Source organism: Plectropomus leopardus, chromosome 23 (genome assembly GCF_026936395.1).
Source record: "Plectropomus leopardus strain MGB_pleo_1.0 chromosome 23, ASM2693639v1, whole genome shotgun sequence".
In the NCBI taxonomy this organism is placed as follows: domain Eukaryota; kingdom Metazoa; phylum Chordata; class Actinopteri; order Perciformes; family Serranidae; genus Plectropomus; species Plectropomus leopardus.
Genome location: NC_142198.1, coordinates 9,534,371 through 9,547,500, shown reverse-complemented (window position 1 = coordinate 9,547,500; position 13,130 = coordinate 9,534,371). Strand labels below are relative to the sequence as shown.

The window sequence follows — 13,130 nt, the reverse complement described above, 5'->3', positions numbered from 1 at the left end:
TATAGTATTGAGACAGGCATACCAGCAAATGTAAAACTTATTTGTTGCACAGGTTTATTTGTTAGGATCCCCAGTAGCTTACCTCTAATCATCACACAGCTAGTCATTGTGGAATCCACAAGTTACAATACAGGTTGTACAGGCAGAGCTGAACTAATTCTAACTCTTATGATACACAAGCACACAAACTACATGTGCACTGCAGGTTCTGTTTGCAGATGGCGCGGTCAGCTTCAGCCAGGATTCTGGTCCGGTCTGGGTTCCTGACTCTGAGGTTAAGAGGGAAAACACCTCTCAAGAAACTGAGGACAACAAGAAAGGTTAGAGTGCAGCACTTCTGAATACAAAACACCTAATGAACGTAATAGGCTCCTGCTGTGAGGACGATTAAGTACTACTTTCAATTACTCATAGTCCTTGTCTTTGTTTTTCTGTGTGTCTGTACAGAGCAGAGCTCAGAGAACGCTGATTATCAGAGAGGGTGCTGGTTAACTACAACTCCATCTGGAGCTCGCATCCACACTGTGGGGACTACACATAAACACATACCCACCACGCCTCTCCTCGCCTTCAAGGCTACAGACCCCATCACCCATGAGGTAAGAATATGATGTCACCACTATCATGTTATTCAAGTTGTATTTAAGGTTTCACAGTTAATTAGACAATAATATTTTGATGTTAATCTTTCAATATTTAGTCTTTGTCTGAGCATCACTCCTGATTTTCACGGGTTTTCCCGATTTTTAACCCTTTCTCCTTCTGTGTCAGGTAATGCTTAGTAGAGAGGATTTGGTGGTTTCTGTCCAGCATCCAGACAGGTCTCTGAGTGTAGAGCATGCAGATGGAACCAGAATCACCAGTCTCTACCAAGACAGACCCCAAAGCACACCGGAGCACATCCTACTGCAAACAGGTGACCAGCATACAGTGTACACACTCTGAAGTGCACACACAGCAAACAGACAGATCTTTACTGACGTAGACATAGATAATATTCACCACACACAAACTCAATAACATACACTTAATCTTTAAATTAAATTGTTATTTTTAATCTGACCTGAGTCCTTATGTCTGTTAACTTTCCAGGGGAGCAGCCTGAGAGTGTGACCCTATCAACTTCTGAATGTGCATGTGTCTGCACTGAGTGTGTGTGTGTCACTCGCTGTGCGGACAGCATTAATGAGAACATGCACATCCAGGATACTTGTGACAATGGAGAAGAGATTAGCGGCGACAGAGCATGTGATAAGGAGGGTGCTGCACGTGCCTGTATACAGTTAAATGAGTGTGGGCATGTATGCGATGAAAGGGAAAGTAATGTGTATAAGAATGGCGAGGATATCGTGTTTGCAGAAGATACTGTGGCTGAAATCAGTAAAAGGAGTGCATGTGACAATGATCAGGGGAGTGTATCTTCTAAGGAGCGGGTGGTGTTGGTGGAGAGGGAAGGCTGCGCCACAGTGGTGATGTACCCAGAGCGACACACAGCTCACGTCATTTTAGCAGATGGAACTGTCATCACTGGGAACAACCAAGGAGCCTATCAGGTGTGGGTTAATATAGTTTTAGGATATTATGTGTGGGGCTTTATATGATTATAGCATCTTTCAAATGATTTTGTGCTGTCTGACACAGTGTCAGTCTTAAAATTACCAGCAGATGGCACTAAAGATACTCTAGTGCACAAAATCATAGATTAATACACACTTGCACATTTTACATACATGCATGTTTATTTGTGTTTGTTTGTGTGCGTGCTTGTTTATCCAAGGTATTCCCATCCAGTGTTGGGCTCTTGCAGATCCAAAGTGATGGAAAGTGTATATATTCGTCCGACCCACTTATGATGTCCAACCCAAAGGGTGGGACTCCCACAAACCAATCAGGAAGTTACGCCATGAGTCACACAGACAAAGTGGCCTGTGACGTTACAGACCCCGATGGGAACCATTTCCAGGTCAGGATTATGTAGACGCCTTCATGCCATCATACAAATGTTTGTGGCAAGAACTCATAGACAGTGAGAATTTACATCTTAGAGACAGACCTTCATAGTCTCAATGAGTTATCTTTTTCAGCCAGAGAGAAAGACACCAAAGCAAAGACACAACCTACACTTACATTACAAACCTCTTTGTATTAGCACCGATAAATAACAACAAACTGAAAATATATTTGAATTCATCTTGGATCTTACCTTAAGACTCCACTTATTCAGAGTACTCCCTCCATCATAGCCACCAATCATCTTTCAATCCCTGGTTAATGTTTTATTAGATTGAGTTCCTATTTTCAGAATTTAACAACTAATTCAAAAGCACATGTCCAGAAGGGGATGTTGAGACAGCCTGTTATGTGAAAAAAAAAAAGTCATGATATAACATTGGAAAAAAAGCATTAGTATCAGATTATGTGGTGATACATAGCTCATGCATTTTTTAAGGGATATTTAACCAAGTTTCAACCAGCTTTGTATTTTAGCAATGTGGATCATATGTGTATAAATGAACTGGTAAATTTCCCTACATTTTACTAGTGCTCAGATCTCCCAGCTCAAATCTGTGGGGTGATGCATTTCACATAATCCACTGGATTTTCGCTGGCTCTGGGGCTGTTGCTCAAACTACAGATTGCACTTCTGTATTTTTGTGCACCCGCCACCACAGACACAAAAAATACATAAGCAGATCGAGAGAGAAACCCAGCCCTCTTTTTGTCTCTCTCTCTCTTGCGCCTAAACTCGGACCAAACTGGAAATCAAGGCAGTGATGAAATCTAAATCAAGATTCTGTTACTGTATTGCATATTTTTCTTGCCTAAAATCTCTTTACAGTAATATTTTTGTGCACTGTTTGGCTGTTTATGAGAATTTGTAAACAGGAAGTGAATGCCTGTATTGGGAAAACGGGGGCTGAAAAAACTTAGATCAAACGGGATATTTAAGCAGTGCTGATCAAATATAAACCAGAATCTCAAATGTTCTCAAATGTTTTTCAAAACATATTTTATCTGGCAATTGCATCTTTATTTCCCAGTTTTGTAAACCATCTTTCCATCAGTGAACTGCTTCTTCAGATTTGTTCTGAACTTGCTGCGTGTGTTACAGGTGATGGAAGATGGACAGGTATCAGTGTTGAACTGTAGCCCTGCTCCAAGCACATTTAAACAGGATGAAGAGGAGCCAGAGGAGGAGGAAGATAGAGAAATGGCAGGGGTCAATGTAATACACAGAGAACATTGTCCCAGGTGGGCTTCTTTCCATGCACTGTACTATTTCTTTTGTTTTTGTTTCAAACAGAAAACTGACAATTGTTTGAACTGGATGGTCAACATCACAAAAGCTCATGGTGTGTTCCAGGTTGTTTCTGGTGCATGAGGATGGCTCTGGCACTGAACTGCTGAGCTCTCAAACCGTAGAGGAGATGCTCTACCAGGCATACTCTGACCCTACCATAGCACTGCTGAAGGAACCGCTGCCAGACACACAAGGTTTTGAATATTCCTAAAATAAAGAACATAACACAAAAAAATAGAAATTTTTCGTGATTAAATCAACATCAACTTTATCATAATTTGATCTAGCCACATTCTAGTTAAAAGCATTTTTTTTCATTCCATGCATTTAATTAGCTGAGAACACTTTTTCGATTCTATCAACAGAAGAATTAAGGCATCTAAATCTATAGAAAATAATTTGAAATTTGTCTTTATTACTGTTTCAGATGAGTTTGGCATCACCATCCTAAAGCCCGGCCACCGGAGTGTGTGGTCCCAGTGGTTGCTCGGGAAACAGAACCCTGACATCACCCCTCCAAACCTCAGAAATCGCAGCTGGCATGACTTTCCCAGAACAGAGGTACGTGTCTGAACATATATACATACTGTACATGTACACACAACACACTCAGGCCTAACACTGACATTTCCCTCCCTCTGCATTTCTTTCTATTTCAGAAGAAGAGTCCAGGTCCTCCATTTGGAACTGACATGGGAAAAGGTTTGACTTTGAGAGAGAGGTCTGTTTTTTCCGCAGCACAGCGTGAACCTGTAAGGAGCTGCCCTAAAGTCCTGGAGATGAGGGAACTGTATCAGCACCGACCATTCACTTCACCACTCAGAAACACAGTAGACACACGACTGAAGGTAAATGTCTGCGATTTATTTCAAAAACATGGGAATAACGCAATGCACAACAAAAGAAGAAATGTGCCAAAAATTAGCAAGAAATTAGGAAAAAGTACAAGACACATACCTGAAAATTAGATAAAATAAAAGAATTAAAAAAGTAAAAAATATAAACAAACACAGGCAAACAAGACCGTTAGATTTAGATATATATGTAATTATGATAATTTTAAATATAGTTTTTTTTCTCTAGCTTTGTATTTTCCCTAGATAATGTTTCCTAGCTTTTCTAAATCTACTTATTTCTTGGAATTTGTGCAATATTTCTTACCACGTTGTTCATTGCCTTTTTTTCCTGTGTATTTGAAAGAAACCTCACTGGTTTGCTCAGGGTTCAGTGACTTAAAATACTTGTGAAACGCATCTGAAAGCAACACAAGAAAAAGTGATGTTGCTCGAGATTTCAGAGGGTTAAATACTGAGGCAAATTAACGAAAACATCTTGCATTTGAACCAACACCACTCCTCTCTGAAAGGCCTGTGATATAACAAGGCCTGATTGGTGGTGGTTATGTGATTTTTGGCACGGTAAAGCGAGGCATCTTTGAAACATCTTTCTGCAATACTTCTGCTTTGAAAGGCTGATACATTGTTGAGTATTCTGCTTTGAGCGTAACAACACATTCTGCAGGATCCTGACAAATGTTGAACTGTTGCTTTGGCTGCAGGAATACATCGAGAGTTTGATGGAGAGGGAACAGCGATCAGAGGAGATGAAAATCAAAGACCCTCGACCTGAGGAGGAGAGTGTTCATGCAAGTGATCTGCTCAATCTAGTCCTGGTCAGCACACATACACAAACATACACAAACACAGCATAATGAACAATAAGTATATTCCTACCTCTTTGCATTTTGTCTGATAGAGTTTAATAGGCAAGCGGACTTTACAATGAGAATCTTTCCCAACTGAATACAGGAATAGAAAATTATACAAATAATGATAACAATTAATGATTACAAATAATAATAATAATAATGACAATAATAATGTATTTTATAGTCTTTTGCAGAAGAAGAGGGTGCAGGTAACACCTTTGACAAGAGGACTTCAGGTGGGTGACTACCTTTTGTAGTTTTGTAGGTTGTGTTTGAACAGAGTATTTTGTGACGAGCCCACTGAAATAAGAGTTCCCTTTGTTTCTTCAGTTTTAACTAATTAAGCATACCTATTTAATTGTTATCATTTTTGACTCATCAAATGAAAATGTAGTAAGTGTGTGGAAATAAAATGAATAAAATAGGCTCTATTAATGAGTAAAAACTAAGTGCGCCAAGGTGCATTCGAGTGCTCTTTTGCGTTAAAGTAAAAATGACAGTGGAGGTTTCAAGGTTAAAGGAAGACTTCACCTCCCAAATAACATTATTTATATCAGTTACCCACCTTAGTTTATGCTGATTTGTGAAGAAAACATTTTTATTGCATGCCTCCAGTGAATGAAGATTCCAAAAACGGAAATAATTGTTGATGAGGTGAAGTCAACAGTACAACTATAACAAAACATCTGTTTATTAGTTCTCTAACACCTTGTACATTATAATCTGTCTCTTCCTTACGCTGTCATATTCTCAGTGCTTCCAGCACAGAGAGCCCTTTTAAATGGGAAACTCAACTAAAAGTGAAACTTAAACGAGTCTCTCTTCAAAACCAGACTCTATTGACAAATACAGTAATTTTACCTCACTGAACATGAGGGTTGCTGGTGTACCACTGCCTCTATTGGTAGCTTGTTATTGTGTGACAAGGCTGAATACAAACTAACCCTTTGAATGACAAAAGTCACACGATAACGCAAACAAACTAACTGAGTGAGCCTGCAGTAGACCAGCAGCTCCTGAGTTCAGCGAGAGAAATTACAGTTTTTTAAAAGGGAGTCTGGCTTTGAAAAGAGCATTGATAAGTTTCACTTTTAGTTTCAGTTTTCTATTGCAAAGTGCATTCTGTCTCTGAAATACTGAGCATATGACTGGATAAATGAAACTTGTATTATACTGCATGAATTGTGTGAGAGTTTGCAAACAGATGTTTTGATATAGATTTCTTGTTGTTAGACATGGACCCCTGTGACTTTAATTCCTTAAGCTTTTTCTCAGTTTCTAGAGTCTTTATTTACCAAAAAACAAGGTGAGTAATTTATATAAATAAAGGATCATTTGGTGGGTACAGTATTGCTTTAAATATTTAGAGGAGTAAAGTACAATAGTAAAAGTTTTATAGTTTTTGTTTGGTGTTTAGGGCTCAGAACACTGTTGGCAAATGTACACTTTTTCTTCTGTGTGTCTCCACAGTACACATCGCCAATTTGTACAGCCAAGGAGTCGGAGACCCAAATGAGCAGTCAGATGATTCAGAAGACACAGCCACAGTAGCTAGTGACAGGTTGGAGAGATTGTAATGGCATGCATGAATAGAGAACATAAAGTGTCCCTGAAGTGACTGTTCCATATATTTGAATACATTTGAAGCTGTATTAATATCCTCTTAAACCCATTCTGCTGTTCAGTTTTACTCATGGAAAGGAATCAAAATGGACTGAAAGACTTGCACAGTACCGGTAAATACAGGTTTCTTTCTTGCACTATTATGTGATTTCATGTGAAGAGTTAACCATAACCCTGACATGTATTAGCTTTAGCAAGTTAACCTTGTTTTGCTCTGCCATATACTTATTATACTTACTACTCACAACATACAATTACCAGTCACTTTGGTGTTGTGTAAGTGGGCTTTTAGTGCGTCATTTTCTTTTTGGCTGCTGCTGTGATTCTCCTTTGAAAGAAATTATTTACGACCTAACTACAGCATCTACTGCTTTTACTGCAGTACATCTAAACGAAGGGTGTAGGATGAATAAAGGACATGAAGTGGGAAATGATGGTATTACAATGGCTGGAGTACATTGTATTTGCTGTAGTAACCATGAACTCATCAGTAATTTTCCCTGTGTGCGTGTGTGTTTCAGACGGGAGCTGTGTGAGGAGCACACTTACAGAGAGGCTCTGAGGAAGAAAAACATTGTTCCTTTTTTTCACCCAGAAAATATTGAGTTATACCAGGTACTGTATGTGTTCACTTCAGTGTACCATGTGTATTGTATTTAAACAAACCTTCTTAAATATAATTATTGTATGTTGGCATTAATATGATAAATGATAAGGTCCTTAAAGGTCCCATATTGTGCTCAATTTCAGATTAATACTTGTATTTTGGGTTTCTGCTAGAACATGTTTACATGTTTTAATGTTCAAAAAAACTCTTTATTATGCTCATAATGTTTTCCTGAATATACCTGTATTCACCCTCTGTCTGAGACACTTTGTTTAAACACCTGTCTCTTTAAGCTATCCTCCAGAAAAAGCCAAGCCTGCTCTGATTTGGTCAGATTTTGGTCAGTGTCCTCGTGTCTTCCACATCTGTGTTTTCGGTGTCTCTGCACTGTCATTGCAGCAGGGAAATGACTGTAATGGCACTGTAGCACCAGTTTCTACCTTTATATAGTATAGTTGTGACATCATAGCTTCACAGAAGTCCTTACAGATCATTTAAAGGAATGTTTTCTTAATATGGATGCGCATATCTCTGTGGATTGAGCATTTTACTCTCATTTATATAGCACCTAAACCTGCTTTATAATTCACCGTTTAAAAATTGGAGCAACATCAATTCTCTTGTACTGCTTTTAGGTACCTCTCACAAGTATTTAGCCTTTTAGCCCGGAGCAAATTGATGTAATTTCATTCAAAAACATGAGAAAAATGACAATCAGTAACTTGGTAAGAAATGTTCTACGGATTGCAATAAATTAGTAGATTTAGAAAATGACTTTTAAAAAGGTAGCGAAAAATGCCTAGGGAGAAAAGGAAAAAGCTAGATATGTAATTATCATATAATTACATATTTTTCTAATGATCATAATTACATATATGAAATTATGTTACAAAATTATTATAACTTTATATGGCTTTTTTTTGCTAATTTTTGGGTCAGTTCTTCTTTCATGACTCATTGCCTTCTTTCTATATTTTTGAACGAAATCAAGCCAATTTACTTAGTTTCAAAGGGTTAAAAAAAAACATGGAATTATGACTTTTTACAGTATGGCACCTTTAAGTCTTAACACACATTGATTCACCATTTCTATTTTTTCATAGAGATTCAGTGTACTGCTTGTTTTCCAGAAGGACCAAGCACCAGACATGAGGAGTCTGTCCATGGATCTCCCTCCGATCCCCAAGTCAGACAGTGGTGAGGCTGTCCTGGAAGATGCCCCGCAAGAGAGCAGTAAGTTATCCTATTGTCACTATTTACAAGGAGCTAATCAGATGAAACTCAATGTCAAGGATGTCTTTTTGGGAACCCAAACAAAGAAACTGAGGCTTAATTTAAATAACTTTTTAATTTTATATTGAAGCGACATTAGAAGCACATAGGAACCGTTCACTGTTGATTAAATTAACATTCATACTACATAAACCACATTTGTGTTTGTATCTGCAGCCCCACGGCCCTTAAACCCAACACCCTCTCAGTCTGCAAGGTAATTAAGAGAAATTTATATTGTTTTTTGTTTTATTTTGCTCTTAACTTGTTCACAAAATTCACAAAATTCACAAAATTCACGTTCACATACATGGCTTGTTAAATGATGCTTACATTTGCTGTTGCAACACAGCTTGACCTCTCTTGGTGTTTTGTTCCTAGTCATGCAGGAGGAAGTGGCAGGATGCTTGAAAAAAGACCCACCAACCCCACGCCTCAGACTGCTGGTTTGTTCTCAGCCTTCCTCTGCTGTCCTTTGCTAGAACTAATTTCCCAATCCGTGACCTCATCAGTAATGTGTGAAATGCCAGTGCAGAGCAGAATTAACTCAAATCGCAATTTCGCTATCGCGATTAGCAAGAAGCACAGGAAGAGCGTGATCAGTCAGTAACTACACTGAATATTGCAGGGACATTTTGAGGGCATGGTCTGAATTCTATTTAAAGCATCATCGAGCAAGAAAGTACATTAACCTGTCCCATTTTGTGGTGCAAAGATGTAGAATCCTGGCAAAAGCTACGAATGTTATTCATTTTCAGGTGGTAGCTGTGATCTTCAAGAACGTATATGATAAACAATCATTGGGCCTCATTGAGGCATCATTCTCTAATATCTCATATATTTTCTCTTAATGTTCTGGTAAGAGAAAATATAAGATAAGTCAACTCCAGATGCACCAAACATTCTTAATCAAGAAAATGTATTGGAGTATTACAGTTAAAAATGCACATGCAAAAAGGTTTGAATAAGTTTCATAAATAAATATAATTAAAAAGAAAAGCAGCAAGTGCTCACACATATATCAGTAGCTGGAAACATGAAATGTTTTTGCCTGAAAAATGACTTACACAGTTATACAAATAGTTGCAAATTGATTTTCTAATTAATAGACGAGTTGTTTCAGTTGCACTTGTATATTTGCTCATGGTTCATGCACATACATCTTATAAAGTTATCTAGTTAGAGTAGTGGAGTACAAAGTGCAATATTTCCCTCTGAAGTGGAGTGGAGTAGGAATGTAAAGTGGCATGAGAATAAAATACTCAGGTAACATAAAAGTAACCTCAGTTTTCATGGGTGATGAGTAAATGTACTTTGTTACATTCAGTCACTGGTCAGCAGAGGGACGCATAGTGACTAAAATTACAGGCTGATTGTTATACAGGTTAAAGGGACTGAGCACTTTAAATAGCATGAATAGATGAATGTCCATGTTTTTGTGTGTGTGTGTGTGTGTGTGTGTGTGTGTGTGTGTGTGTGTGTGTGTCTTTGCCAGGTGAAAGCAGTCTGAGGGGTTCAACTGGGCGATGTCAGTCAGTCCAGGTGGATGTGACTGGAAAGCCCAGGAGGACTAAAGTCAGACTACCAAACTCTATCCTCAGCTCTAAACCCCGCAGTGTACCAAATCAACAGGTACCAAAACATTCATATGAAAAACCTTATTTTGCAGTTTATCATTGCATGTAAAAATGTCCCCAATAAAAATGATTGCTTTAGAAAAAAATCACATTTGAGTAGCTGCATTGATCGATTTAATTCTAATTTCTATCGTATTTAAAATGCCTTAAATTATTTTACAATCAAACATTCATATTTTTACCATTATTTATATTATTTTTGAACTGCCACTTTTAATCCATTACATGCATGAAAATGTACTTTGTCAATAAAAAAGGAAAATAAAGGTATCAAATGTTATATACATTAAACATAATGTAAGTACAGAATAGGTTTGTATTTTTATGTAACATTTTGTATTGTATCCTGCTGAAATGTTTCTAGGTTTGACATGTTATCTATAAATATTAAAAATATCCTAAAGGGACATCTAGAGGTTGATATATGCCATTGTAAACATGTCGGAAAAATTCAGTGACTTCATTTTTTCAGCTGTGTGGCTCATGATCAGTGATGTGACCCATTTTGCCCTGAATACCCTGTAATCATGCAATTAAAAAAAAAAATGGCTTCCTGTTCCACATGTGGACACCTGCCTGTACACATGCTTCTCTGTCTATCATTCTGCACACACACAGAGTTCACACAAAAGCATTCACACTTCACTGTGTCTGTGTCCCTGACTGCAGTTCCTGTCAGTGGAAGAGCCGGTGAGGAGAAGGTGTCGAACTATTTCTCTGACCGATCCTAATGTCATCATGAGGGGATTCCAGCTGCTCCCGCCCAGTGTTGACTTTGGCACACTGCAGGAGGGCACCTCCTCGACCATTACTGTGGTGATGAAGAATGTGGGTGTTGACACCTGCAGGTAAAACGACTGATTATGGATCGATGGAAGTGTGGATAAATGGATGCAAATGTAGTCTTTGAAACCACGAAATATTGAAAAGAAGTATTATTTTAATTGCATCCTCACAACTGCTTTTAAAATGTCCTTCAGTATGTTGGGGAAAAAAAGAGTGCTGTGGATAGGTGCAGGCGATTTGTGGGTCACCTTCAAGTCCAAAGGGAAAACTTTGACATTGACTATTTATGGTTTGTTTCGATCTATTTCTCTGCAAGGTTCCATGTGAAACAGCCTCCTTTTGCTTCAGGCCTCCGGGTCATCTATAATCCTGGACCTGTAAGTTCTTAATAGGATATAACGATTAAATATTGACACAAGAAGACACAAGAAAAGTTATCATATCCCTCTTACTGATGCTGTTGAGAAACTCAGATGCAGTGTGCTGTTTGCTTGTCCAGGTGGCTGCAGGTTTGCATGTTGAACTGCAGGTTCAGCTGTTTGCCATGCGTGCAGTCCAAGCAGGAGAGGCAGATGCAAAGAAGAGTATCTCCCAAGATATCATCATCAACACTGAGACAGACATCCTCTACCTGCCTGTCACTGCCAATATCCTTCAAACACCTCAAGAAGTCTTTCACTTTTTGCTTTATTGCCCAGGTTTATAGACGCAAGTATTCTTCATCATTAAAGTTTTTTTTGGAGATGATTTATATTTGTTGGTATTCGGCCTTTTTGCATAGTCTTTTTTAAATGCTGAGGTGCATATTCTTTCTGCATACCTCTATGTAGAGTGGCTCATCTTTCAGCCTTGTCAGATTTTATAAATAAATAGTCTCAGCACTGATATGTAGTAACCCTAACCCCTAATCCAACAACTCAAGATAAAGTAGAGATGATGAGACTGCCTCCGAGGAAGTGTTCAGTCAATTAATGTGTGTTTGAGGGCAAAGTTTAGTTGTCGTGAGATTCATCAAGTTTGAGTCACTCAGCCAGGTCTGTATGGAAGAAACACAGCGATATTGGTCCTTAAATAATTTTACCCATCCTTTCTGAGAGCTTATATGACATTTGGCTCAAGGATCACGCCAGTACACACCGTAAGAAAGGCTCCAGGGTACATCAGCTGTCTTCCAGCCTACCAGTTGGACGGGTGGCCATGCAGCCCCACAGACGATCCGGTACCCTCCTGACCTGTCCTTCAGCAAACACTGGTTGGTATCTTGTAATAGTAGTATGTGGAAAGGAATCACGTCACAATTTCTGATCTAGTTTTTGTTTGTAAATTTCAGGACACCTTCATCGAACCGCTCCTCTTTGAGGAATTCACATCATCAATCTCCCATCAGGTTTTACGTCATTCAAGTCATATTCAGCTTTTTTTTCATTTTATTCCACAAAAATGAAATATTTTAATAGATTTCAAACTTCCTTGATCCAAATAAAATTATCAACGCTGAAATAACTGTAGCAAGTGAATTTCAGGCTTTTGTGAATATATATTTGGTGTGTGTCCTGGAGACATCAAATCAGACGTCCTTATGAATACCAATTGTTCCCATTTTAATTTGGCAGGATCAGTGGTGGAATGTAACTAAGTACATTTACTCAAGTACTTTACTTGAATATAAATTTGTAGTACTTGTACTTGAGTATTTTTTTTCATGACACTTTGTACTTTTACTCCACTACATTTCACTGGAAAATATTGTACTTTTTACTCCACTCAGTTTATCTGATAGCTTAAGTTACTTCACAAATTGAGATTTTTTAAAAAAGCGATAACCCAACATCATTGGGTCAACCCAACGAGTTTTTAAAACATTATGTTTGGTGATAAATAAAATTACTAAATACAAGTACTGCTTCAACAATTAGCTGATTAATCAGTCAAATCACAGGAAATGACTATTTGATATATTAGATTTAATTTTTTTCGTTAATATACATTTTAAATGATGTTTTTGAGTATTGGGGGTTTTATTTTCAGTTATTTTCAAATATTTTTTTAGGTTTTGGATGGATTTTAAAAAATACTTTAAGGGTTTTTTTTGGTGTTTTTTTTGTTTTAAGTTGGGGGTGTCTTGTTATGTTTTATAACTTTGAGTTTTTGAGTTTTTCTTTTTTTAAATAAATGTTTGGTTGTGTTTTTTTCTGC

The 13,130-nt window shown here is 37.9% G+C and overlaps 1 protein-coding gene across 1 annotated transcript in view; it reads left to right on the top strand.

Annotated features, from left to right (window-relative positions):
- The window catches only part of spag17 (sperm associated antigen 17), a 26,071-nt gene extending 12,964 nt beyond the window's left edge, over positions 1 to 13,107 (top strand). Inside the window, exons 27-49 of the mRNA XM_042512414.2 lie at positions 206 to 320; positions 448 to 599; positions 772 to 916; positions 1,093 to 1,553; positions 1,778 to 1,963; positions 3,113 to 3,252; positions 3,365 to 3,495; positions 3,729 to 3,862; positions 3,961 to 4,149; positions 4,860 to 4,973; positions 5,194 to 5,245; positions 6,480 to 6,570; positions 6,695 to 6,745; positions 7,154 to 7,247; positions 8,370 to 8,472; positions 8,689 to 8,728; positions 8,893 to 8,957; positions 10,007 to 10,143; positions 10,818 to 10,996; positions 11,251 to 11,311; positions 11,434 to 11,581; positions 12,016 to 12,186; positions 12,265 to 13,107. Coding sequence (XP_042368348.2) covers positions 206 to 320; positions 448 to 599; positions 772 to 916; positions 1,093 to 1,553; positions 1,778 to 1,963; positions 3,113 to 3,252; positions 3,365 to 3,495; positions 3,729 to 3,862; positions 3,961 to 4,149; positions 4,860 to 4,973; positions 5,194 to 5,245; positions 6,480 to 6,570; positions 6,695 to 6,745; positions 7,154 to 7,247; positions 8,370 to 8,472; positions 8,689 to 8,728; positions 8,893 to 8,957; positions 10,007 to 10,143; positions 10,818 to 10,996; positions 11,251 to 11,311; positions 11,434 to 11,581; positions 12,016 to 12,186; positions 12,265 to 12,293 — 2,988 coding nt within the window. The 3' untranslated portion in view covers positions 12,294 to 13,107. The remainder of the gene's footprint in view (positions 1 to 205; positions 321 to 447; positions 600 to 771; positions 917 to 1,092; positions 1,554 to 1,777; positions 1,964 to 3,112; positions 3,253 to 3,364; positions 3,496 to 3,728; positions 3,863 to 3,960; positions 4,150 to 4,859; positions 4,974 to 5,193; positions 5,246 to 6,479; positions 6,571 to 6,694; positions 6,746 to 7,153; positions 7,248 to 8,369; positions 8,473 to 8,688; positions 8,729 to 8,892; positions 8,958 to 10,006; positions 10,144 to 10,817; positions 10,997 to 11,250; positions 11,312 to 11,433; positions 11,582 to 12,015; positions 12,187 to 12,264) is intronic.
- Positions 13,108 to 13,130: the final 23 nt, after the last annotated feature.